Source organism: Gigantopelta aegis, chromosome 14, assembly GCF_016097555.1.
Source record: "Gigantopelta aegis isolate Gae_Host chromosome 14, Gae_host_genome, whole genome shotgun sequence".
NCBI classification, from domain to species: Eukaryota; Metazoa; Mollusca; class Gastropoda; order Neomphalida; family Peltospiridae; genus Gigantopelta; species Gigantopelta aegis.
The window spans coordinates 2,272,066-2,298,250 of record NC_054712.1 but is presented as its reverse complement, the minus strand read 5'-3'; the positions used below and the strand labels follow the sequence as shown (position 1 = coordinate 2,298,250).

At 35.8% G+C, this 26,185-nt stretch overlaps 1 protein-coding gene across 4 annotated transcripts in view; it reads left to right on the top strand.

Annotated features, from left to right (window-relative positions):
• The first annotated feature begins 6,038 nt into the window (after positions 1 to 6,038).
• The window catches only part of LOC121389408 (serine-aspartate repeat-containing protein D-like), an 81,326-nt gene continuing 61,179 nt past the window's right edge, over positions 6,039 to 26,185 (top strand). For 3 of the 4 annotated variants that reach the window (XM_041521024.1, XM_041521023.1, XM_041521026.1), the window contains exons 1-4: positions 6,039 to 6,100; positions 18,994 to 19,096; positions 22,042 to 22,425; positions 23,687 to 24,070. In XM_041521024.1, the coding sequence (XP_041376958.1) occupies positions 19,003 to 19,096; positions 22,042 to 22,425; positions 23,687 to 24,070 (862 nt within the window). In that variant the 5' untranslated portion in view covers positions 6,039 to 6,100; positions 18,994 to 19,002. Of the gene's footprint in view, positions 6,101 to 18,993; positions 19,097 to 19,806; positions 19,856 to 22,041; positions 22,426 to 23,686; positions 24,071 to 26,185 lie in introns of those variants that run through there. The other variant, XM_041521025.1, reaches the window with a different exon arrangement.

Below are 26,185 nucleotides of genomic sequence, written 5' to 3'. Positions count from 1 at the left end.
GAAGGAGGGCATTATCACCAATTTTGAAAGTCCATGGGCTTCCCCTACTGTACTTGTCGAGAGGAAAGATGGTTCCATGCGTTTTTGTATTGACTATAGACAGTTAAATAAAGTTACTAAAAAAGATGCCTATCCATTGCCGAGGATAGATGATAGCATTGATATGTTAGCCGGTTCTAAATACTTGTCTACTCTCGATTTGGCCTCTGGATACTGGCAGATGGGATAATGCTAAAGAGAAAACTGCTTTTACAACCGGGACGTGGTTATATCAGTTTAATGTACTTCCGTTCGGACTTTGTAATGCTCCGAGTTCCTTCAAAAGGATAATGGAAAGAGTATTGGCAGGCTTGCATTGGAAAGTATGTTTAATCTATCTGGATGATATTATTTTCTCATCCACTTTTGAACAACATTTGGAACGGTTGCAAAGTGTTTTTGATTGTTTACAAGAGGCTGGATTAAAGTTAAAACCACAAAAATGCCATCTATTTAAAACGGGAGTTCTTTATTTAGGCTTTGTAGTTGGAAAGGAGGGCATAAAATCAGACCCTGAAAAGATAAGGAAAATTAAAGAATGGCCCATTCCTTGCAGTGTAACTGAGGTTAGAAGTTTCATTGGACTATGCTCATATTATAGGAAGTTTATACGCCGGTTCTCAGAAATAGCAATTCCTCTTTTTGACCTAACCAAGAAAAATGTCAGGTTTCATTGGGACGGAACATGTCAAGATAGCGTTTGATCGGTTAAAACTAGCGCTACAACAAGCTCCAATATTAGCCTATCCAGATTTTTCACAACCATCTATTTTGGATACTGATTCTAGTGAGTATAGCTCAGGGGCAGTGTTATCACAAATTCAAAATGGGGAGGAGAAAGTAATAACCTATTATAGCTCCACACATTTACTTGCTGAGAATTTTTTTAGCGTAACTCGTAAAGAACTGTTAGCTATGATTAAGGCCATAAAGCACTTTAAACATTATCTGTACGGCAGGGAATTTACATTACGCACCGATCATGTATCGTTGAAATGGTTAACGTCGTTTAAAAATCCAGAAGGACAAGTAGCCAGATGGATCGAATATTTGAATGCCTTTCAGTTTCAAACTGAACATAGAATTGGAACTAAACATACCAATGCAGATGCAATGAGCAGGAGACCCCTGAAATGTACTAGAATAAGTGTTCGATAACTTAGGTTGGACTAAGGAAGAAATACGGGATGCTCAAATTCGAGATCGGGCCATAGGCTTTATAATTGAGCAATTACAAACCTCACTAGTAAAACCTGATTTTGAGATTGTAAGGGCTCTTAGCTGGAAAGAAAAGTCTTATTGGGCACAGTGGGAACAACTGGAAATTGTAGAAGGGATATTAATTAGGAACTGGTTGTGTGAAAAGACGGGTGAGGATTTGAAGTTAGTGGTTATGCCTGAATGTTTTGTCCCTGAACTATTAAGACTGGCACATGATTCTCCTGTGGGGGGTCACTTAGGAATCTCAAAAACTGCTTTAAAAATCAAACAGAAATATTTTTGGGTAGGAATGAGACAAGATGTGTCTAGATATATTAGAACTTGTCGCCAATGTGAAGGTAAAAAACATCATATACCTCATAGGAGGGCACCTTTGATTTCAATGCCTGTAGGGAAACCAATGGAGAGAGTTGCTCTAGACATTATAGGCCCATTTCCTCATACTGCACGAGATAATAAATACATAGTGGTAGTGGCTGATTATTTCACCAAATTGACAGAAGCCTATCCAATCCCTAATCAAGAGGCTAAAACAGTTGCTCAAGTATTAGTATTTAAATTCTTTTCACGTTTCGGCATGCCTCAATAATTACATTCTGACCAGGGAGCTAATTTTGAAAGTAAATTGTTTCAGGAAATGTGTAAAATGCTTGAAATTAGAAAAACGCGTACAACAGCTTATCATCCACAGTCAGACGGTATGATTGAACGTTTTAATAGAACCCTGATAAAAATGGTAAGTGCTTATGTACAATCAGACCAGCTGGATTGGGACTTACACCTACCTCTGGTAACAATGGCATATAGGACTAGTACACATGAAACGACAGGTTTCACTCCTAACAAAATGATGTTGGGCACTGAAATTAATGTACCTCTGACCCTTCTGACGGAGAACTTGCCTAAAGAAACTCATAACCCCTTTAATTATGTTGATCAATTAGAGAATAAGCTCAATGATGTCTTTGAATTAGCTCAGAAACATACTGGGTTAAATCAGAAAAGACAGAAAGTCCTATATGACCGAAAAGTTAAGGGTCAAACTTTAGAAGTAAACGATATTGTATGGTTATATACTCCAAACAAAAAGAAAGGACTATCGCCAAAACTACAAACATTTTGGACTGGGTCCTATCAGATTTTATGCAAGTTGTCAGAGGTCAATCATGTCATCTCCAAAGTAGGAAGTAGAGTGAAATAAGTCGTTCATTTTAATAGATTAAAACCTTACCATGTACATGAAGATACAAGGCCTTTGGAATCTGATAATGATGTACAGCATATCTTAGAGGATACACTGATATTTAATGCTGATGAGGAAATTGTTGATTCAGAACCTCCATTTATGTCTGATGATATAGTAGATCAGATTTTCTATGGAGCTGTAGATCCAAATGATACTGATAGGAACAGTCCCCTAAGTAATGTTGAAACCAGACGTAGATGTTCTGATCGGATGAGATCTGGGGAGTACGATTTATCATAGCATTTTGTTTTCACAGTATTTCTTGTTATGTAAGCTAATATATGGTTAAGCATTGTTTTGTATTTTTTGTACTGTAAGTGTTTCCTATAACCATGTAAAATTCTCCACATGCCTTTTTTTAAAAGTCGGTTTATATGGTGGTTCTAGATCTGAGACGTGATTTTAAAGACTCTGCTTCCATCCAGCTCATGCATACTCAGCAGTATAAAACGGCATAGTAATTCCTAGTGATTGTGAAGAAGTATATAGCGATATTTTCTGAGGTTGGAGCAATCATGAATTGCCATACGTCATGAACTGTTTCCGGAACTGGGATTCCCTACTTGAATAAACATGAATATAATAGTTCCTGGATTGGGACTTCATTATGAACTATTTCCGAATTGGAATTTCTTTATAGAATAATCATAATGAAGGATTCACAACTGGATATCATAATAGACTGTTTCCGGATCAATTTATTCCTCTATTGAACAGATTATAAAACCATTTGTGGATCACTAAATAATCATGAACTATTTCCGGAATCTCGTTGGTTTCCTGTGGGGGTGACTGTGGTGCTGTGCAGTATTTGAACTTAACCTCTGGATCTGTATCGCTGTTGGATGTTGAAGAATTATATGGAATATTGGACTGAATGAACTATTCTATTATCTGTGAATCGTCACGTCTAATATGGTGATTGAATGAACTATTATATGCGAATCACCAAGTAATATGGTGATTGCGTTAATATGGACTGTTGTGTTGATCACCTCGTATAAAATGGTGATTGAATGAACTATTCTATTATCTGTGAATCGCCACGTCTAATATGGTGATTGAAGGATGTATTACTTGCTAATTACTTAACTGTCACCTGCTGATTTATCAACTGGAACTGTATCCTGAATATTATCTACATGGATGAACTGGGTGGTTATTGGCCACGTGTGATTCTTCTACAAGGACTGAACCATAAAAACCGAAAATATGTACTGTATGTTGGAGAGTTTTGCATAACAGTAGTTTTATATATGGATTGTATTTTCTTAACCTTTTTTTTTTTTTTTTGGGGGGGGAGTTATTCAGTAATAAGGCAGTGTATGGACAACCCTAATAATTTCTTTTTATTTATTTGTTCTTCCAGAATATTAAGAAAGATGGCTCAGGTCACTGGATGTGTTGCTATGCTTGGCCATTCCTTCGTCAATCGATTACATAGCCACTCTCGGTTGGCTCGAGGTGGGACGAATCTTGGCATAATGGGGGTAGAAGTTAGATACTATGGAGGGGGGGGGGGTAGATACTATGGAAGGGGGAGGTTAGATACTATGAAGGGGGGGGGGGTAAATGGGGACTCTGAACAAGCTAGTGGATAGGATGATGGGGGAGGGGTTTCGGCCAAAGGTAGTAGTATTCCAGGTGGGTGGTAATGATTTGGATAGTTTGGGGTGGGACCAGGGGCTATTTTTCAGTCAGAGGGGGTCATCAGTAGGTTGTGGGGATAGGGGGTAGAAAGGATTGTCATTATGAAAGTCTTTCCGCGGCTCCGGTTCAGACATGTGATATTGGCAGAATATTCTGCTAGGCGTTCATGCCTGAACTTGGAGTTGGTTAAGAGGTTTTTTGAGGGAAGGGTTACTTTCGTAAATCAAAGAATTTACAAGCTAAAAGGTATTTGTCTGGGGGGGGGGGGGAGGGGAGGGGGTGCATCTGGGGCCAATGGGGATGAACAAATACTATCATGAGATCAAGTGGGTTGTTATCAGACAGTTAAGGCTAGTTTAGGGGGGACCAGGGTGAGGTATGTTGATATTTTAGTTTTTGTCTGCATAATTTATTACTCATCTTAAGTTATATCTGTCCTATTCAGTAGTTATTCCAAAGTAAACTGGATCTCTGTGTATATAAATGTGGACCTCGCTTGCTTAACGTTTTTTTCTCGACAACACGTCTTGTGAAAAAATACAAATAATGCATTTCGTGGTTTTACAAACATCAGGATTACCAAAAAGCACTTCAGGTGAATGCAAATGTGTATTCTAAATAATAAAATGTAAGTAAAGTGCAATTTTATTTGTGAAAAATGGAGTTTAATAGCGAAAAACAACACCGTAATGGTTAACAAATAAACGTAACTAGGGTGTGTCCCTTTAACAGCATGATCTAACTCTACTCACTTATGAATATCAGGAACGTTATTTTCTCATTGCTACGATGGATAATACAATAAGTGTTGTGCAACCGTTTTAAATGTCGGCGGAAGCCCGTGCAAGAATGTGGCCTGACTGAATCAACCAATCAGGTTGGTCAACTTTTTCGAGGCACGTTATTCATCCCCACTTGCGCTCGGGTTTGTTTCCTGTGAGGTTAGATTTTGTGGGTTGCGTTGTTTTTCGTTTTATATATATGTAAACATGTTTGCTTTCATTCCTAGCTGTCTGCCCATTTATACATATGTTTAACCAATGTATATCTTATAAGTTTCGGTTATTCAAATTATAAATTAGCTACGTAAAACGAGTCGTGCAATGACCCGTGTTACGTGTAAGGTGTAATCGTCCGATATATAATTCGTGTTTTTACCGTGCACGAACTGTCCGCTTAATCGTTTTGGCTGAGATGGAGAACGGACGACCCGTCTGAATAAATTAAACATGATTAAATTAGGATCTCGTTGATTTTAATAAGCGGTCTTCGTCATTGTCGATGGTTTGTAACCCCATTCCGAGTAAATGAGTCCTGATTATATGGATTAACGACTACTTTAATAGGGTGTTTTGGTTCAAAAATAGCTTTGAAGGGGGCTATCCAATATATATGATTTAACGGAGTTCATGTACACCGGCATGGATGTGTAAGGTGTAGAGCCTAATTACTTGGTGTGTGCTGTCCTGCAGATGTAAATTTAATTCCGCGAATATTCTCTTTGTCGGGATTATCCACGACACATTCATACACGTCCCTAAATATAAATATTTATTTGTATGGATATGTGGGTGCAAATTTATTTATTTAGTGGTAGTCAATTCATATATGGATTCTTAGAGGACTACAATACATATTTGTTATTTGTTTGTACAACCTCGAATAAATGTGTAATCTGTTTATTTGTTAGTTTGGGTTTTCTGTGCTGGCCAAGTCGGCCTCTGGTTTATAGTAATTTCAGCCTTCTAGAGAATTATTAATACTCTTAGTACCAGCAGAAGTCTACAACCGAAAGGGGTAGCCGAACCCGTGGTCCCCACTTTGGGACCCGAAAAGTAAATTTCATTACACTATCATGTAGGTAGTGGCAGAGTCTCGGTCCGGGGCAGTGATGACGTCATCTGCCTAATGACGTCTGACTGTTATGGTTGAGCCATATTGAAAGTGAGTAATCTTATTCAAAATAGGAATGATAAAATAGTGTTTTTCTTTAATGCAGACACTTTTTTTTTTTTAAGTTAAACATTCTACAAACTATAGTCCGTCCCACAGGGTACGCCTGTTTTCCTAGCATTACCACGCACCAGGGTGAAGAAACTAAAGAAAAAAGTGAAAGACGAAGGAGGCTTTGGCCCAAACTTTTGATTTTGGCTTAAGTTTCAGCTATAAACCGATCGGACCTAGGACATGCCCTATTGATTATCTTATAACAAAAACTGACAGTTCAAACCCAGTTTTTGATAAAATTGTGTGTGTTGTGCCGTTACAAATTTGTACTGAAGAATGGAAATGCCATCACACACCTGTAAATATGTTTTATTAGGACATTTATAATTAGCATCTGAACACCCTGGGAAAAAATACATTCAAAACAGATTCACTTGAAAAATAATTATCTCCAAAAAGAACTATATATATTAACAAAAATAAACCTCCAAACATGTTTGCAGTTTATTACTAGTCACTGTTGAGAATATTGGTAATTTTCAGGCATTGACAATGTACCTCTGTGTATTGTTCAATGCATCTTCATTTCGAACAATCAAAACCAATGCCCATGTACTTGAATAAAACAAACCAGTTATTTGGACAGGTGACAATATTGGTGGACAAGTATATTTCTAGATGTACTTGTCCTGTGGACTAGTGAAACATTGTGCTTATTTCTATCACTGGCAAGGAATATTTTATATGCACCGTCCCAGAGACAGGGTAGCACATACCACATCCTTTGATATACCAGCCGTGGTGCACTGGCTGGAACACGGAATGTGCCCACAGACAGGGATCGATCCCACAACAGACAAGCAGTTTACCACTGGACTACGTCCCAGACCCTATGTAACAAAGTAATGACACCTATATAGGTGCTAACAAAATAACTAATCACTAAAAAAAGTGTTGTTAAATTATAATCATCATAACTGAATTTAACTTGCAATATTGAGGCCTGTAAATTGTTTCCCCATTTTTTGACTCTGTACACTTTTCGCCTTCCCAGGTCTCATCAGTGCAGCTTGGGTTTCATATCAATTAGTATTGATAAGAAAACTGCAGTTCGTGATGCAGGCAACATTCAGTAGGCTGGTTCCTGTTTCACAGTGCTGCTTTCCCTTAACCTTACACTGGCTTCAATATAAAATAACGTGGATGCCACACAAGAAAATGATTCGCCAAGTCCTGCTTTACAATTACAATGGGCACAAAGAACTTTACCAGCTTTATCGAAAATAATCCACGAATAAAGCGATGTGTTACTAAGCCGTTGTGAATGCATCACCCTTGCACGTATCACATGGACTGAATCATGAATGTAAACACCAACCTTCCTCACCCAACCACACACAAAACGGTCATATGCATCCAAACTTTTATAATTCTGGAAGTCCTTCAGCGTATAAAAAGGGCTTGGCTAAAAATCAGGTAATTTATCAGATCTGCATACGTAAATGATGGATAGAAATGGGGGTCCTGAAGCCATTTTCCACCGGCGACTTTGTAGTGTACGAATCCTGCTTCCCAATATATCCAGTGTTTTCCGTATCTGCTTTTTGCCGTCTTATCCAGTGTATCAAAATAATCCTGCATTTTATCAAAATAATGCAGTGTCTACTAACAGTAAAAAATTAAATATTTAAAAGGACTTAAGTTATAAATCTTAAACTGCGAAGCTCGTATTTGTATACAACAATGAAACGCTATTGTTTGCCTTCCACCATGGCCGGCCGCACATAGGTATGGGTAATATTGCTATTTTTAGACTTCGCGGAACCCTCTATATATGTACATTACATTGTAATAGGTCCATAACATTATTTACATGCAAGTACTGTCTGAACCAAAATATTAACAACTACAAAAAAATACTCCCTACCTTTAATTACCGTTACATTTCACCCAAATTTTGTCCACACATAAGTTGTGAAAAAACCATTACAGTAACACAGATTCCACATATAAGACTAACGATGTCGCCAGTATCGACTTTGCTGAGATAGCATAGGGCAAAATACATGCAGTTTTCTGCCATCTGCCATTTTTTTTTTTTTATGGAATATTCTTCAAGAGGGGTGAAAGCCTCCAAAGTATGTGACATAATTAATATAAAATCAATTATCTTTAGTGGTATATTTAAAGAAACAAAAATAATTTAAAACATTAATATGACGTCATAATGTTTGCTTTTATATCATAACATGTTATGACGTTGCTAGATTAAGTCATATCCTTTTACCCCTCTTAGAGAATATTCCATAAAAAGTCAAAATGGCAGCCGGCACAAAATCACATGCTTCTTGCCCTATGCGATCTCGGCGAAGTCGATATTGGTGACATGGTTATCATCTAGTATGTGGAATCTTGTGTAATAGCAATCGTTTTTCCTAGATTTCTGTCTGGACAAAATGTGAGTAAAATCTAACAAAACATAAAGGTAGGAGAGCGAGCAATTTTTGGTAGTTGTTAACATTTTGATTAAGACAGTAGTTAACTTAATGAGATGGTCTAGATGATCGAGTTTTCAGATTTTCATAAACGTATTTGCTCGTTAAAGGGGCAATATCTGTTGGTGGGTCCAAAATTAGTTTTACTTTTTTATTTTCATTCAAAAGGTTAAACTTTTAAGTTCATATATATTTTTAGCAATATCAGTTAGCAGTTTTTTCCCTATTCGTAGTATATGCTGTACATTTTAGCAAAAAGTGAGACTCATCCTCAATCTTATTGGGACAGAAAGGACAAAATCTTATCTCAGGTGGTTTTTTGTAGTAACGTCCCCTTTCAATTTCCAGAGGATGACAACTTAACCTGAGTGTAGTGAGAGCTTTCATGTGGTCTTTGTTTTTTTATGTTGAGGTAGGTTGAGTAACTGAGTAAAGAATTTATGTGCAACATATCATTAAACGAGCGTTTCAATTTTGCAGAAATGATATCTATTCTGAATAAACATTTGTTAAGCACATTATCGAATGGGATATCAAGACTTGATCAAATATGGTTTATACATTTTGTTATTGAACTGCACACATTTGAAGACTAGCTTAATATCCTCAATCAAGGCTTTGTGAATAAAACGGTCATTTGTAGCTAACCAGAGTCTGTTATAATACTTTAAGAATACTTTTAAGAATGCTGGAAATATTTCAATGCAAAATTGCTATTACTAATGCACCTGAATGTGTTTGAAGAAAATCTTGTGATAAAAAAATTGTACCTTTTACGAAATACGGCTTTCAAGTGAAATTACAGTAAAATATGCTATATTTATTATGTACGAAGCCAAAACAAGGGTGCGAAAAGTGACTGTCGTCAACCTTAGTTAATGACGTCGGATATCTGTCTTATCCTGTGAAGGTAAGAATGGGAAATTCCGCGAGACTCTCTCTGCCGAGCAGAATTTCTCATTTAACCAGAACAGGATAAAACAGATAACCGACGTCATTAACTAGTTATTATCTTTATCCTGCAGACAATAAAAATTAATGGAAAAGCTATTATTTCTATTACTTCAGCCATATTATACAATTACCTAGAGGTCAAATGAACGATTTTGTAATGAAGGCTATGCGTGTGACGTCACCTTAGTGACATCAAAAGTCATATCCTGCTACTAGCCTGCTTTATCCGTCATCATAATCTGTCATTAGAAACGGTGGTTGTAGGATAAATACTAATAAAAAGTAAAAAAAGAAAAAAGAAGCTAATTTTGTATGCATCTTAGAAAACAATCGGCTCAGAAATAAATGACTTGTAAATTCCATAGTATGAAAAAAGGCGTTCCCTGTAAAACAGACTATAAATACATGAAATTAATTTTGCTATACCTTCCCACAAAGAAAACCTTTTTTCATACAATGGAATGTGTTATAAGTTATTTATTTCTGAGCAGACTGTTTTCACAATTGCACACAAAAAAATAGTATTGTTTTGTTATTTCCAAAACACTTTTACTGGGGTTTTTTTTACGTCAAACTAAACTGAAATTATTCGCACAAAAAAACATCGTCGTTTTTGTTTATTTCTTAAAATTACCGATATCGGGTCCACTTGACTCGTAGAATTCAAGAGTTATTTATCGTCTTCTCTACTACATCACAAGTATTAGAACATTAGAACATAGTGTAGCAAAATAATTCGCACGAAAAGCTCAAGAACAAAACAAGAATAAAAGTTGTAAATTAGTGGCAAGCTGTCTCCACGACCATTTTCATCGTCATCTGTCAGGCCGGTGGTTCGTCGGAAGATGTTCCAGATTCAAACTGATAAGGCATTATTTGTTGTGTTGCACAAATATTAGTCCAGTCGTCATTACTACAATATGCATCACCGAAAGAAGAATCGCATGATCAATGAGCTTGGCAGTCGCTGTCGGTCCCACTTTCGCTTGCGCTGGAAGTCATCTCGTGGTAGGTTTCTGTGAAGCGCGTTCCCTTCGTGACGTCATGGCTATTTACAGGCAAATGTTTTTTACCGAGAATTTTAGTCGTTTCCGGCAGTGTTCTACGGGAGTGATGTTTTAATACTTTTATGGGGCATTTTCGTAATTATTGATTTACATATCGGTGTAAAATATTATTGCAATGAATTAAGAAGGCATTTAATTGTGGAATTTGAAATTTTAGTGTATGATCTGGCACAGCAATTTAATAACTCGTGCGAACGCTTTAATAACTCGTGCGCACGCTTTAAATTTTTGTTTTCTATGTCCCTTCAACGCCGTGGTAATTATTATTATCAATATTTTATTTTTATTTATTTATTCTTTCTTTTTTCTTTTTTTTATTATTCTTTTTTTTTGGGGGGGTGGGGTGGGGGGAAGAGGGTAGGCTGGGTTTTGCCCGAATAAAAAAAAGCAGCAAACAAACAAAACAAACCCAAATCCTATTAGCATTGCTACCAAACGGCTATATAGGCTAAGGATGCAAAGTAATCACTAGGTATTTATACATTGATTACAACTAATTTTGCTTGTAGAATGATGGAAATACGTGTTAAAAAGGTCTCAGGTTAGCAAATTTTCCCTCTATCGTAATGACACTAAAAGAACATTATAATAGACCTCTCACATTCCACTGCGCATGTCCGTGTCGCGGAGCAACTCGTGGATGTTAACCGTGAACTCACGCGAGATATCGCGAAAATATCCATGTGTACAATTGTGGGGCATAGACATTGAGAGGCCACGCAATGGGCATGTGAATATCTTAATGGTTAATTATGAGTAGGGAACCCGAAAATTATGTCGACATCCAACGAAAACTTATTTAGACATTTGTGAATTTGTGACACATCGCTCCCTTCAGGAGTTGCCCTTTTTATAATTTTGGAGCCCAACTCTTAAAAATACTGGATCCGCACCTGATATTTGATGCAACCAAAAATGCACACATGCTTACTGTTTACTATCGATATATATATCGGCCTACCCCCACCCACTATCGAGTCGCGTTATTTACTATTTTCAAGTATAGACGGGTTTATTGGCCAGTGACGTCAAAGTACTGTCGCGGCCATGTTTAGAATCACGTGATCAGTCCGCCATTAAGGGTGTGAAACTTGCACAATAATAATATGTGAAGGCATTGCATCTGGGTGCATTTTCAGTATTTATTACTTTTTCAGTACATTTTTTGAAAGCAAAACCAGTATTTCGAATAATACAACCCTTGCTATTTTATATAAACAAATCAAAATTATGTAGTAAAACATTAAGGAGCGTTTAGTTACATTTTAAAAACTTTTTTAAAAGTTTATAAATGCATTCAGGCCATACCACTGGAAGGCGCTTCACCTATGTCTGTCTGTTTGCTTTTTTTTTTTTTTTTTTTTTTTTTAATGAGGGTGTGTCTCCGATGATGTCTCAGATATGCCATTTTTGTTTTGTTTTTCTGCATTACTACTCAAAATGGTAACACTTTTTTGTCGTGACCACTGCAAAATGCATTGCCTACAGATTTCATATCCAAGCTGTCCAATCTGTCCTTATTTTCATCACTTCATGCAAAAGCATTAACCTTTTCTGCGACATACTGTTACGTAGGTATGTTTTTACTCTTCGCAAGGCCGAAAACGAACGTTCGCTGGTTGTATTGGTGCGGACATCACCACAAGTATGTTGATCAGTGTCATGATTTCAGAGAAATACCAAATATAAAGTTATTTCCGTAGAAAAACGATTCAGTTTACAATGCATATAACCATATTGAGTTTTTAGAAAGAAATGTTTTATTTAACGACGCACTCAACACATTTTATTTTAAGGTTATATGACGTCGGACATATGGTTAAGGACCACACAGATATTGAGAGAGGACCCCCGTTGTCGCCGCTTCATGGGCTACTCTTTTTGATTACCAGCAAAGGGTATTTTATATGCACCACCCCACATACAGGGTAGTACATACCACGGCCTTTGGCATACCAGTCGTTGTGCACTGACTGGAACGAGATATAGCCCAATGAGCCCATCGACGGGGATCGATCTCAGACCCACCGCGCATCAAGCGAACGCTTTACCACTGGGCTAGGTCCCGCCCCTGAGTTTTTAGATTTGCGAGTGTTATTGTCTATTTAATGCGCTCAGATGTTTCATTTTTTACCTCAAGCTAACGCATTCGGTCAAAAATTACATTTGCGGGATCAAGTATACAATAACACCCGCAAATCTAAAAAAATCCATATGGTTATCTCCTTACGCCTACCATGATATACTAAATGGTCAATAAGGAGATATTAGGAGATAATAGGGATATTAATTATTTAGATCTATATACAAATCTAATATTAATCTATGACAAAACTGATTTGGACCAGGACCGTTTTGCAATACAAGTAAAAGTTTGTAAAGTGGTAAAATTCTTTGGACGGCGATCTCAACTGGTCAAATTATTAGAGCGGCGGCCGCCGCCCCTGCCGCCCCGGTTCCGACGGCCATGCTATATATAGAGGATACTCCGCGAGTGTTGTGATATCATAATTTATCAGCACGAGTTGATAAAAGTATGAAACCCGAAGCTTGCTGATAAATAAATGTTATAAACTCTGCCGAGCTGCATTCGCCATTTGACCTGAGCAGGATAAAGCCGATAACTTAAGACAGTAACCAGTTATTTCTATTATCCTGCAATCCTACACGAATATTCGCAAAATCATTATTTATTCCAATTTTGTGTAGGCAAATCGAGTATTGTCAACCTAGCAAGGCTTTTGCCGTATGGCGCGATACAAGATACATGACGTCATTATTTGTAAGAAGCTAGCTACATTCTGTCACATTAAAAAAGCGTTTCTAAACTCTAGTTCATAAATAAATATACAAGTGTTGTATTGTTATCACAAAACTAAAAGTTGTTTGTATTTACTGTACTTAAACAAATAATTTAAAGAGTATGTTTATTGAAAATCTAGTCTGAAACACTCGAGTCGAGTTGGGCTTATGTCACGTGACCTATATTTGTGGTCCGTGACCGAAAATATAGATATTTATCTAGTCATCATATCTTTCCAATGTATACAGTGATTGCTGGATAAATTATGATATCACAAGACGCTCGGAGAGTATCCTCTATATTTTTGGCAGCGGTAGACTCGTTAACTAGCAGAACGGCAGTGGCGTGACGTCACTCATGATAGGTTTAGCGCTGAAACATACACAGTGACGTAACAAAAGAAGCGATAGCTCCTAGGAGAATATCGCAAATTATTATATACATAGCAATGCAATATATTGATCTACGGAAACCATAAAAGTCATATCCGGTGAAAAGTAATATTTTCACTGTATTTTAGCTACGGTGAAAATATAGAAGTCGTATTTACTTTTTTGTAAAAGTGCATGATTAAATTATCTCCCTTTGTCTCGGTTCTTCGTATTTAAATTGGATCATTACCAATGCATCTGATCGTATTTGAAAAATAAAAAACGTAATTTAAACAACTTTTCCTATAAAAACGGGATACGAAGTGCAATTACGATAAAATATATAAAACAAATTGAATACGAAGCTAAATAATGATGACACAATGTAGTGTCATCGAGTGTAAGTGTAAGAATTTAACGGCGTTCGACTCGTTTTGTTTTTGTGGGACTCGTTTTGTTTTTGTGGGAGTTTTTAGAGGATCGCTTTGTCAGGTATGTTTGCACCGCAGTATTGTCAAATAAATGTTAATAAAGATAAATTTTAACCAAATTTCTTTTTAAAAGTCTATGGTAAAATACATTTTCTGGCAAAGTTCCATAGGATGAAATATATCATGACGTTACGTGTTTTCGATAGGATAAGTGAAAGATATTACCAAAGAGCAAAGATATTGTCAAAAATTAGGAAATATGTATATAATAAATAGACCATTTCATGGTGTTTTTCCGAATACGATTTTTATGTCAACTCTTCGCAATTCGTGAAAATATGGTTTTCACACATAACTCGTTGACATAAAATAGCCTATATTTATAGTTCCAGCAATATCTCCTACAAAAACCTTTAATGAATGATAAATATTAGTGTCACGATACACCAATGCATCACGATACTTTTACCTGCTATATATAATAAACTATTTGACACACTAATCGAACCCATATTATTATACGGATGTGAAATTTGTGGGCTGAATAAATAAAAAAATTCAGTCATAACTTAAATTACTATTATGATCTAATCGACAGTGAACCATATGAAAAAACTGAATAATATTTAAATGTTTTTAAACTTAACTTAACGGTAAACAAACACTCTTCAAATTGTGCTTGCAAAAATGAGTTAGAAAGATATATAGAGGATGATAAACGAGTTACCAGTTATTATCAAATTTATGTCCCGAGTGAAATAATGTTCAGTTGTCACGAGCTTTAGCGAGTGACAAATGAAAATTATTTCACGAGGGACATAAATTTGATAATAACTGGTACCGAGTTTGTTATTCTATTTATTACCTCAGCTATTTTTTTTCTCTAAAAGCCTTTATTTTCGACGCACATGCACGAAGGCCAACCTGTATAGGAACGATGTAAACCACTTTACGCACTGTTCTGAGAATTACTATAACGTTGTAATTTAATCACGTTCATTGATAATTTAAAAAAACCCACAAGTTCTCTTTATTCTGCTTCGAAATCTATAATGAATTGTATTAAAATGACATTTTGTTATTAATTTAACACCAAAAACAGAGAATCGTAAAGGCAAACTCTTTAAACTACATGACGTCATTTTGTGTTTGTCAAATCGTGATGACATCATATTTAGTACCGACAAAGTCATTGGTTTGTAAGCGTCAAATTGTCCAATAGTATTGTTCGTTAGACCAATGCAGAATATTTCTCACTGAGAAAATATGGAAAATATTTTCCCTGTTATGAGTGACCGCTGGGGTAATAACCACTTATATTTGATATTGTAAAATACCTGTAAGAAATCAAGCATTTTTATTGGCTGATTACAAGTGGTTCATTCTACGATATACCACCTCCGAAAGTCTATGTACCTACTGTAATGTTGTCTACGTGTATTCATATTCGGTGAAGTGTCACTGTAAATATGTATGACGTACACGTAGAAGACGCCGAGTCGTTTAATTTGGGTGAATTGGAAGAAATATTCGGTCCAGAAAATGACCCTGAGGAATACTCTCCAGACAATATAGCTTGCTGTATCGGCCTCTTCAGGCACCATTTCAAATAACAATTGTCCTGTTGAGCAAAATCAGCTGATCGAGAATGTACAGTCACTAACAGCAGACGACACCGATAACTCACGCTTTGCCAACAAAAACGCAAGCTTTATATTCAAAAATTCTACAACAAATTGATAAAAATATTGATCCCTTAAGTGCACCTAGCAGTGAAAAATCATCGTGTAAACCGGCCTCGGTGGCGTCGTGGCAGGCCATCGGTCTACAGGCTGGTAGGTACTGGGTTCGTATCCCAGTCGAGGCATGGGATTTTTAATCCAGATACCGACTCCAAACCCTGAGTGAGTGTTCCGCAAGGCTCAGTGGGTAGGTGTAAACCACTTGCACCGACCAGTGATCCATAACTGGTTCAACAAAGGCCATGGTTTGTGCAATCCTGCCTATGGGAAGCGCAAATAAAAGATCCCTTGCTGCTAATCGGAAGAGTAGCCCATGTAGTGGCGACAGCGGGTTTCCTCTCAAAATCTGTGTGGTCCTTAACCATATGTCTGACACCATATAACCGTAAATAAAATGTGTTGAGTGCGTCGTTAAATGAAACATTTCTTTCTTTCATCGTGTTTACCCAATCATGGCCTCTCAAAATTTTCAATCGAACTTGTAAAACACGAATATTACAACAAACACAGTTCCCAACATCAACAAAATTACTCAAATGACACCTATGTTTAACATGATAGGCAGTAGAATTGAAATTCACAACAAAAATGAATTAGCAACGTAGCACAAAAAAATAAAAACGAGTATATTCCAAATCTGGTTGATCAACAAACACTTTTACAAGTTTACATTTCAAACCGTTCCATATTGCAGGGTAGGCCCCTATTTGATATTTTGTTATGTTCTTCCATCTTAATGGTATTGCTTTGAGTTTAAAACATTGTGTTGTTGTTGTTTGTTTTGCGTCTATATAATTAAAAATTGGTTCAAATACAATAGTATTTTGTCATATAGTTAGTTTTAAAAATTTACTTCCAATTTCGTTACCCCCATAATGAACTCTTCCTATCGATTGACGTCATTCAGTTACAGACACGTTTGACAAAGATGAACTTCGGAGAATTTCGTGAATGAAAATAGTTCGCTATCACTTGTCGAAAAAAAATAAAAAAATGGAAACAGGTGATCTTCTAATTAATACTGCCATTTTAAAATACAAAATTCGCCTCAGTGAAGATACAAACACCACACTTCTTAATGACGCCTATCAGTAGCCAATTACAACATGCAGCAAACTATCCAACCTGGGATACCTACATTCATAGTCTGCTAGAGCAACAAGATATCCCAGTTCCAAGTTCTTTTAACACACACATTGTACATATTCTTAAAGATAAACGGTCTACATCATTCAGAAACAATCTAACGAACAAAATATATACTTCTCCGAAACTTGAAACATACAATATATTATGCAACTCTAAGAATCGTCTGCATTGTTTAAACACTGTCAAAAACCAAAACTATAGACAAGGTTTATCAAAACCACGTATATCTGCACATAACGTGAAAATAGAAAAAGGACGTTCCAAAAATGTTGCAAGAGAATTCAGATTTTGCAAATTATGTGATAGAGGAATAGAGAGCGAAATCCAAATCCATCTTATATGCCAATGTCCCATACCGGAAAATATACATAATTAACTTTTCTCATACATAGAAGTAGAACATAAACATGTCAAATCATTGAATGATTCTGATAAAGTGAAACTTATTCTTGAATGTAATCCAAACACCACGCTACGAGTATCAAAATTCATACACGAATTAATTGTTAAAAGATTTAAAACAACAACAACAACAACAACAACAACAAAAAAAAAACACACGTGTATGTATATTTATGTATGTGTGGCATATTGATGCAGATATATGTATTAACTCTCTGTTGTTTACTGTTGTTATTAACTCTCTGTTGTTTACTGTTGTTCTAACTAGTTCATATGTTTGCTTTCTCTTTCTTTTATTACATGGGAATCTGTCCCGTTAACGAGTGTACTCATATAATGGTTGCAATAGTAGTGTATTGTATCGTATCGTGACACCCCTAATAAATATATTGTAGCAATAGTTAAAAGTAAAACTCTATTGACCTACATCCTTAGTTTAAGTTTTCAAAGTTTAGTGCCCATATTTGCTTCCATAGAGAAACGATTGACACTTGGATATATAGTTTGGCATGATTGCAATAAATTTAAGCGTACGACACGGAGGCGGGTGGGGTGGGGGGCATGCAACTGCCTCCCTAATACTGTAGCAAAATCTCAAATACAGAAATTTCAGCAAACTGCTAAGCTCAGATGGGTTTTTTTTTTTTTTTTTTTTTTTTTTTTTTTTTTTGTTAACCATGTATTTACATCATCCTACTCTCAAAATTACGTGTAATCCTTGTAAACATGCGTAGCGACTCATTTGCAACCCTATATAGCTGTTTGGTAAGATGAATAAATCTAGTTATCCAGATTCGAGCATTTTGGTTTAATTCATGCAAAAGTTAGCCTGTATTGTATGTGCATCTAAATAACACTCAACTGATAAAACGTTAGGTTGTATAATTTTAGAGTTAGATTAACGAGATTTTCTGGACAACGAAGTAACGTTCTCGACTTTCACGACATAGTTCAATGCTTGCCCCCCCCCCCCCCCCCCGCCCCCACTAAACATTGTGTACATATAATTGTAGAATGGCCCCTAAGATTGAAAAGGCAAGGCAAGTAAAATAATGTGGGAAACACATCTATTGAAAGTTTGACTATGAAAAGACATCTATTGAAAGTTTGACTGTTGACACACATCTATTGAAAGTTTGACTATTGAAACTCATGTGTTGAAACTTTGACTATTGAAACACATCTATTGAAACTTTTACTATTAAAAGACATCTATTGAAACTTTGACTATTGACACACATCTATTGAAAGTTTGACTATTGAAACTCATCTGTTGAAACTTTGACTATTGAAACACATCTATTGAAACTTTGACTATTAAAAGACATCTATTGAAACTTTGACTGTTGAAACACATCTATTGAAACTTTGACTAATTGAAACACATCTATTGAAACTTTAATTTTGGCAAGTGACTTTGAAACAAAGTTTGAATGCTTCATTAAGATTTTTTAATTTTGTGTTTTTCTTTTCCAGAATTATTAAATGAAAAATTTAAGTACCATGAATTTACTGAAAATTACTCGGATACGTCAGATCACAGTGCTGGTATTACTAATCATCCCTAAACATGTGCAAGGTTAGTTAAACATACTTTTAGAATAGAGTGTCTGTTTTAATTATTATTTTTAATGACAATCAGGAGATTGTTAAATATTTAATCTCTCTCTCTCTCTCTCTCTCTCTCTCTCTCTCTCTCTCTCTCTCTCTCTCTCTCTCTCTCTCTCTCTCTCTCTCTCTCTCTCTCTCTCTCTCTCTCTCTCTCTCTCTCTCTCTCTCTCTCTCTCGTGTGTGCGCGCGCACACACACACACAATTTCCTTCATAGTGCTTTTGTGGTGATTTTAAACAAAACGTTTCATGTTGTAGGTGGATATATATACATTTATAAAAGTACTTACCATTGTTACTTTTCTTTACTATTAAGAAATTAACGGTAAAGACAATTGTTTAGTAATATTCCTTACGATTAAACAGAAGTAAGAACATATTAAATATTTAAAAACTTGATACATCTCTAGTTTTGCTACTTGAAATAATGCACCACTGAACATATTTGCTTTAGATTTTACTATTAAAGACAAAAAAAACCACATCATTTTATATTTTAAAAAAAATGCTTTACCGTTATTTGCCTCTTTCTAAAATTTACTAGCCGATGCCTGCCAGAATATCTGTTAGTCCGACAGACTTAGGTTGACAAATCAATACATTTTCAAATATTGTGGTGAAAACATAAGTTTTTCACATTTCTGTCATATAGATTTACAAAATTCAAGTAATAGTACTGATCTTTGACGTTTCAGGAATGTCACGATTGCGCAGTTTGGAACTCTAAAGTATGTGTTATCAATGTGTCATATTATGCATTGATGTATTTTGTATTCGTCATCATTCTAAACCGTTTGACATCCAATAGCTAGTGTATTTTTCGTGTTTGGGTGTCGTTAAATATCTACTCTATTCTACTCTACTCTACTCTACTATATTCTATTCTGAACCATTTGATTACCTGATAGTCACTAACAGGCTGACCAGTGATCCTACTTTTTTTCTTCTTTTTCCAACTTTGTGGTCTTTGTCCTATTTTTTTCTGCTTTTTCTTCAAAACACAGTTTTTCCTACTTTTTTCAACTTTTTTGTTTAAAAATGCGGCGAATTGCCAGATGCATCTCCCAATTTGTGGCACCATATAATCTCAGCATATTAAAATCACATCTTGAAAACTAGCAATATTTCCAATGATTAACATAATTATACGGTACAGTATGTATGTATCACTTCATAATCTATAATACAGTACGGAAAACTTAAATTAACCATGTTAATCTGATTTACTGTGCATAAGCATTATTATGCATGTGAATACAATGTGTGTGCATGTATATTGATTAATTCACTGTACACTAATTTGAAATAACTGTATAACGTGATCGTGTCTTAAGATTCATATTATTTTGGATAGAACAGAAAATACAGTTACAAACTGAGCACCACATTTGACATGTTTTCTCAGAAATACCATTCGTTTCCCATGTTCAATACTGTTGCTACGTACTGTTTCAGTTCTACTTTATCCTACGTTTTCCTTCTGTTTTCCTAGTTTTTCTATATTTCATTCTTACTTGTGTTCTACTTTTTCATAAGGGCGTGCCGGACAGCCTGATTTGTTTTTAATTACCCCCCTCCCACTTCCACCTTTCCATTTTCTCCTTTTAAAAACGCCCAACAAAACTACATCCCCCCCCCCCCCCTCACCCAAAAAAGAAAAAAAGAAACAAACATTAAAAATAATTACTAAAGGTCAGTCCTTTTTTCTAGCCCCTGCGTGTGCTGTAACCTCACCGTGGTGCAGGGGTGTAACATTCTCTTTGAGAATGGCCAATACAGCACAAAATTGAAGTTTTTAGTAAAATTCAGTATCCGTAAAATTCTGTGATATTTGTGTTTTTGCACAATTCTTTACACTGTTTTTGTTTAATTCTTGAATTATTATATTGATGTTGTCATCACTTTATTTATTTGCATTACTATAGTTTGACACCAAATAGTCGATGTATTTTTCGTGCTGGGGTGTCGTTAAACATTCATTCATTCATTCATTCATTTTTTTCTAGGTTCCTGTAAATGCACAATTATTTTTTTTGTATTTTTATTTTTTTACTTCTAACAAAATTTCCAGACTAATCAGTGGAACCAGGAAGTGTTCCAAATCATCTGAGTTTAATTTATATAGTTCGTTGGGGGAAGTCACCAAATATATAGGTTAGGTACATGTATTCCTGGGATCATTTGTTGACTTCAAACTAGATTTTTCCAATTATATCGTTACATTTTATATAGTTTCAGTAAAGATTATATCAAATATTTAGGGTCATTGTAAAGAAAACAATTAATATTTTTTACATATATATTTATACATCATTTAGGATGTTTGAATGCTTTGATATGACAAAATGTCGCTAGCATCTTGCATAGAATATTATGCATGGCCACATGCACAGTGTTTTATATGGTGTCACATGCAAAAGTCCTTGTTAAATTACACAATTTGCGTACGAAAACTGGGATAAATATATTTTCCAACTATTGTTGTTTGATGTCAGGATACATAAACTAGTTGGTATTGCCTTAAGATATAATCGTTTTAACTTGTTCAAGTATGATGGCAAATACCGCTTGGCCGAGTCTTTTAGCATTTGCTACAGCGTTGCGATTTTACTAGCCCTCACGGAAACTTTGGCTAGTGCCCTACATGTATGTATTATACAATAATGTCATTGATAATTGCCACTAACCCAGACTATAAATGTGCTAGCCGGGACCGCGAGGACTAGTGGATTTGTCGAACCCTGCGTGCCGTTATGACATTCACACGATAAGACCGATGTTTTAAAAGGCAGTGATCAGTTATTTTGTTTAATAAATAATGTATTTCTGGACCAAATCCCTTGCAGGTGAAGATATACAGGTGTCATTTAATGTTAATGCATGTGTATTTTATTGTGCTTTTTGATACTTGAAGGTGCACAACTGACAGTAACTTTTGGAAATGGTGACATGACAATCACATGTCGGCCTGGAGACGATGTTAGCCAGATATATTCAATAAGCGTTATAACAGTGTTGAGAGATGTGAGTGACAGTCGTACTTCAAAACCTATGACAATGGCTGCAGCAGCACCACAAAAATACAATGGAAACGTCTTTTTAACGGACACATTATTGGCACCGAGAGCCACAGTGACTGGGAAGGCAAATGACACGGATATAAAAGGGTCGTTCGTACAGCTTGTCTTCAGAGAAGTAACATACAGCGACTCGGGTCTATACATCTGTGAGATTGTTTTCTTGGAACAGGACCTCGACTCCAGAACCATCAGAGACAGAAAGAACATTACTGTACCCAGTAAGTAATCTGTGACTGGCTTTGCTACACAAGTGCTAATTTGAATGTCCTCTAGCTATGTCCTCTTTCTGTTGGGACAGGGCTAGAGATACATACTCTTATGTAAGTTTGTTAATTTTTGACAAATACACATGTATATTGTCCATAATACCAGACACTTCATGTAACTGATAAAATGAGTGTTAGCAATACTGAGACGTCATAGTCACCATAATATTTTGAACCTAAGCTGATTTCAAAAGCAAAATCACACAAAAGACGTCTTGATACCAAATTGTTCAGTGTCGTAGTCGAGGTTGATGCAATTTACTTCATAACAGTGTTGAGAAATGTAGCAGCGGGCTTACCGCAAAACTTGCTATATAGTGGCTATAGCAGTACCAGGCAAAAACAAATGGCAGGCCTCTACCTTGCCACCGATTTGGTCGCATATGCACAATTTGTTATGTATATGCACAGTTATTTTCGTTTCGCGACAATTGTTTTATTTTTATACAGACGCCCCCTGCGGAGTGAAAAAGTTCACCAAATCACCGGCATTCTAGATTTTTCCGATTATATCGTTACATTTTATATAGTTTCAGTAAAGATTATATCAAATATTTAGGGTCATTGTAAAGAAAACAATTACAAAAATGTACATATATATTTATGCATCATTTAGGATGTTTGAATGCTTTATTGATATGACAAAATGTCGCTAGCATCTTGCATAGAATAGTATGCATGGCCGCATGCACAGTGTCTTATATGGTGTCACATGCAAAAGTCCTTGCTAAATTACACAATTTGCGTACGAAAACTGGGATAAATATATTATCCAACTATTGTTGTTGGATTTCAGGATACATGAACTAGTTGGTATTGCCTTAAGTTATGATCGTTTTAACTTGTTCAAGTATGATGGCAAATACCGCTTGGCCGAGTCTTTTAGTATTTGCTACAGCGTTGCGATTTTACTAGCCCTCACGGAAACTGGCTAGTGCCCTACATGTATGTATTATATAATAATGTCATTGATAATTGCCACTAGCCAAGACTATAAATGTGCTAGCCTGGACCGCGAGGACTAGTGGATTTGTCGAACCCTGCGTGCCGTTATGACATTCACACGATAAGACCGATGTTTTAAAAGGCAGTGATCAGTTATTTTGTTTAATAAATAATGTATTTCTGGACCAAATCCCTTGCAGGTGAAGATATACAGGCGTCATTTAATGTTAATGCATGTGTATTTTATTGTGCTTTTTGATACTTGAAGGTGCACAACTGACAGTAACTTTTGGAAATGGTGACATGACAATCACATGTCGGCCTGGAGACGATGTTAGCCAGATATATTCAATAAGCGTTATAACAGTGTTGAGAGATGTGAGTGACAGTCGTACTTCAAAACCTATGACAATGGCTGCAGCAGCACCACAAAAATACAATGGAAACGTCTTTTTAACGGACACATTATTGGCACCGAGAGCCACAGTGACTGGGAAGGCAAATGACACGGATATAAAAGGGTCGTTCGTACAGCTTGTCTTCAGAGAAGTAACAGACAGCGACTCGGGTCTATACATCTGTGAGATTGTTTTCTTGGACCAGGACCTCGCCCCCAGCACCATCAGAGACAGAAAGAACATTACTGTACCCAGTAAGTAATCTGTGACTGGCTTTGCTACACAAGTGCTAATTTGAATGTCCTCTAGCTATGTCCTCTTTCTGTTGGGACAGGGCTAGAGATACATACTCTTATGTAAGTTTGTTATTTTTTGACAAATACACATGTATATTGTCCATAATACCAGACACTTCATGTAGCTGATAAAATGAGTGTTAGCAATAGTGAGACGTCATAGTCACCATAATATTTTGAACCTAAGCTGATTTCAAAAGCAAATCACAGAAAAGACGTCTTGACACCAAATTGTTCAGTGTCGTAGTCGAGGTTGATGCAATTTACTTCATAACAGTGTTGAGAAATGTAGCAGCGGGCTTACCGCAAAACTTGTTATATAGTGGCTATAGCAGTACCAGGCAAAAACAAATGGCAGGCCTCTACCTTGCCACCGATTTGGTCGCATATGCACAATTGTTTATGTATATGCTAAATTACATAATCAAAGTTCACCAAATCACCGGCATTATTTTTCAATCCAGATGAATACAATATGTATATTGGATGTATTCGTACAATCTGTAATCCAGCATATTATTTAGCTAGTAACATTGGGTAATGCAGCTTTGACACTAAAATAAATGATCAACTTACTCCAAGGCAGATAATCAAATCTGGAAAAATTGGTTTTGAATCTACTATGAATTTAAAATGGACTTCATTAGAGCAAACTAAGTGATTATTATTTTTTAAATATTTGATCTGGATATCTAAAGATATGTTTAACAAGCTTATTGTTATGCATAAATAAGAACAGAAGACACAATAATGACAACAAGTTTTATTATGTCTTTAGTAAAGTTTTTCTTCAAATATAAATAAAATTTAGCATAAAACTACAAATTTGTCTACAATATAACTTAGCAAATATGTCAAAATGACAATAAATATCAAGTTGTTTACAAATTTGAGTTTTCAGAATTTCATACATGAAAAATTCACTTTGTTCTGCAGTGCCATGGCATTGAATTTTGAAGGTGACAATATACTGGCACGTTATTTCTTTTCAACCTTTCATGTAGCAATTATTCTTGAAGACTGACAACAGCTATTTTAATAGATCATTCAGTGGAATCTCCACAACTGAAACCTCTGCACACTTGATTCTACGGGCGGGTCAAGACAACCGGTTCTTACCAGGATGGTTGGGAGTTATTTGTTTTACTTCTGGGTCTAGTTGATTTTAGCATTGTCCAATGTTAAGTTCGGTCCGCTTTCACTGATTCAAGTCCAAAACGATCATGTTGCCAATCCAATGAACATTGATCAAACACTCCATCATCAAAGCTCATCCACTGTATAATTTGTGTATTTTCATGTACCAATAGAGAAATGTTTGTGATTCCAACATGTTTGACTGCACAATTAAAGTCCTTCCATTGCAAGTGAATAAAGCTATACACATTATCTACCATCAGTGTCTTAGGTATCAGCCGAATAAAATAAGTTAGCTGACTTCTGAATTGAGGTATACATGTAGCTTCAGGTTAGCATTGGTATCTCCAAAAGCTGAAAATGCTATGTCTGATGTTAATTCTACATGCTCTAGTGGTGTCATTAAACAAAACAAACTTTAATTTTTCACTGCAAGCATGAATAGAAAACGTTTTCTGACATCTTTAATGAAAAGTGTGTGTGTTAGTTTATCGGCACCACTAATATGTTTTAATATATATAACAATGCTATAAAATATACATTGGAATATTCAGAATGGAATACTGAGCAATGTTCAATCAAATTATTTTGAAATGTCCATCACATTTTCATACAGTTCAGACATGAGGCTAACTGAAAATCATAGAGGCTTTTAGTCCCTCGATTTGGTAGTCAAACCTAAAAATTCTAGGTCTGGGTCATGAACTATATATGTATGTATTTCAGTCTGTAAATGACAAAATCATATTCTGTGATCAAAATTGTATCTCTGTTATGAGATTGAAGCCAGTGCACCACGACTGGTATATCAAAGACCGTGATATAATATGGTATCTTGACTGGAATGGTGCATATAAAAGATCTATTGTTACTAATGGAAAAATGTAGCGGGTTTCCTCTCTATGACTGTTTCAAAATTATCATATGTTCGACAT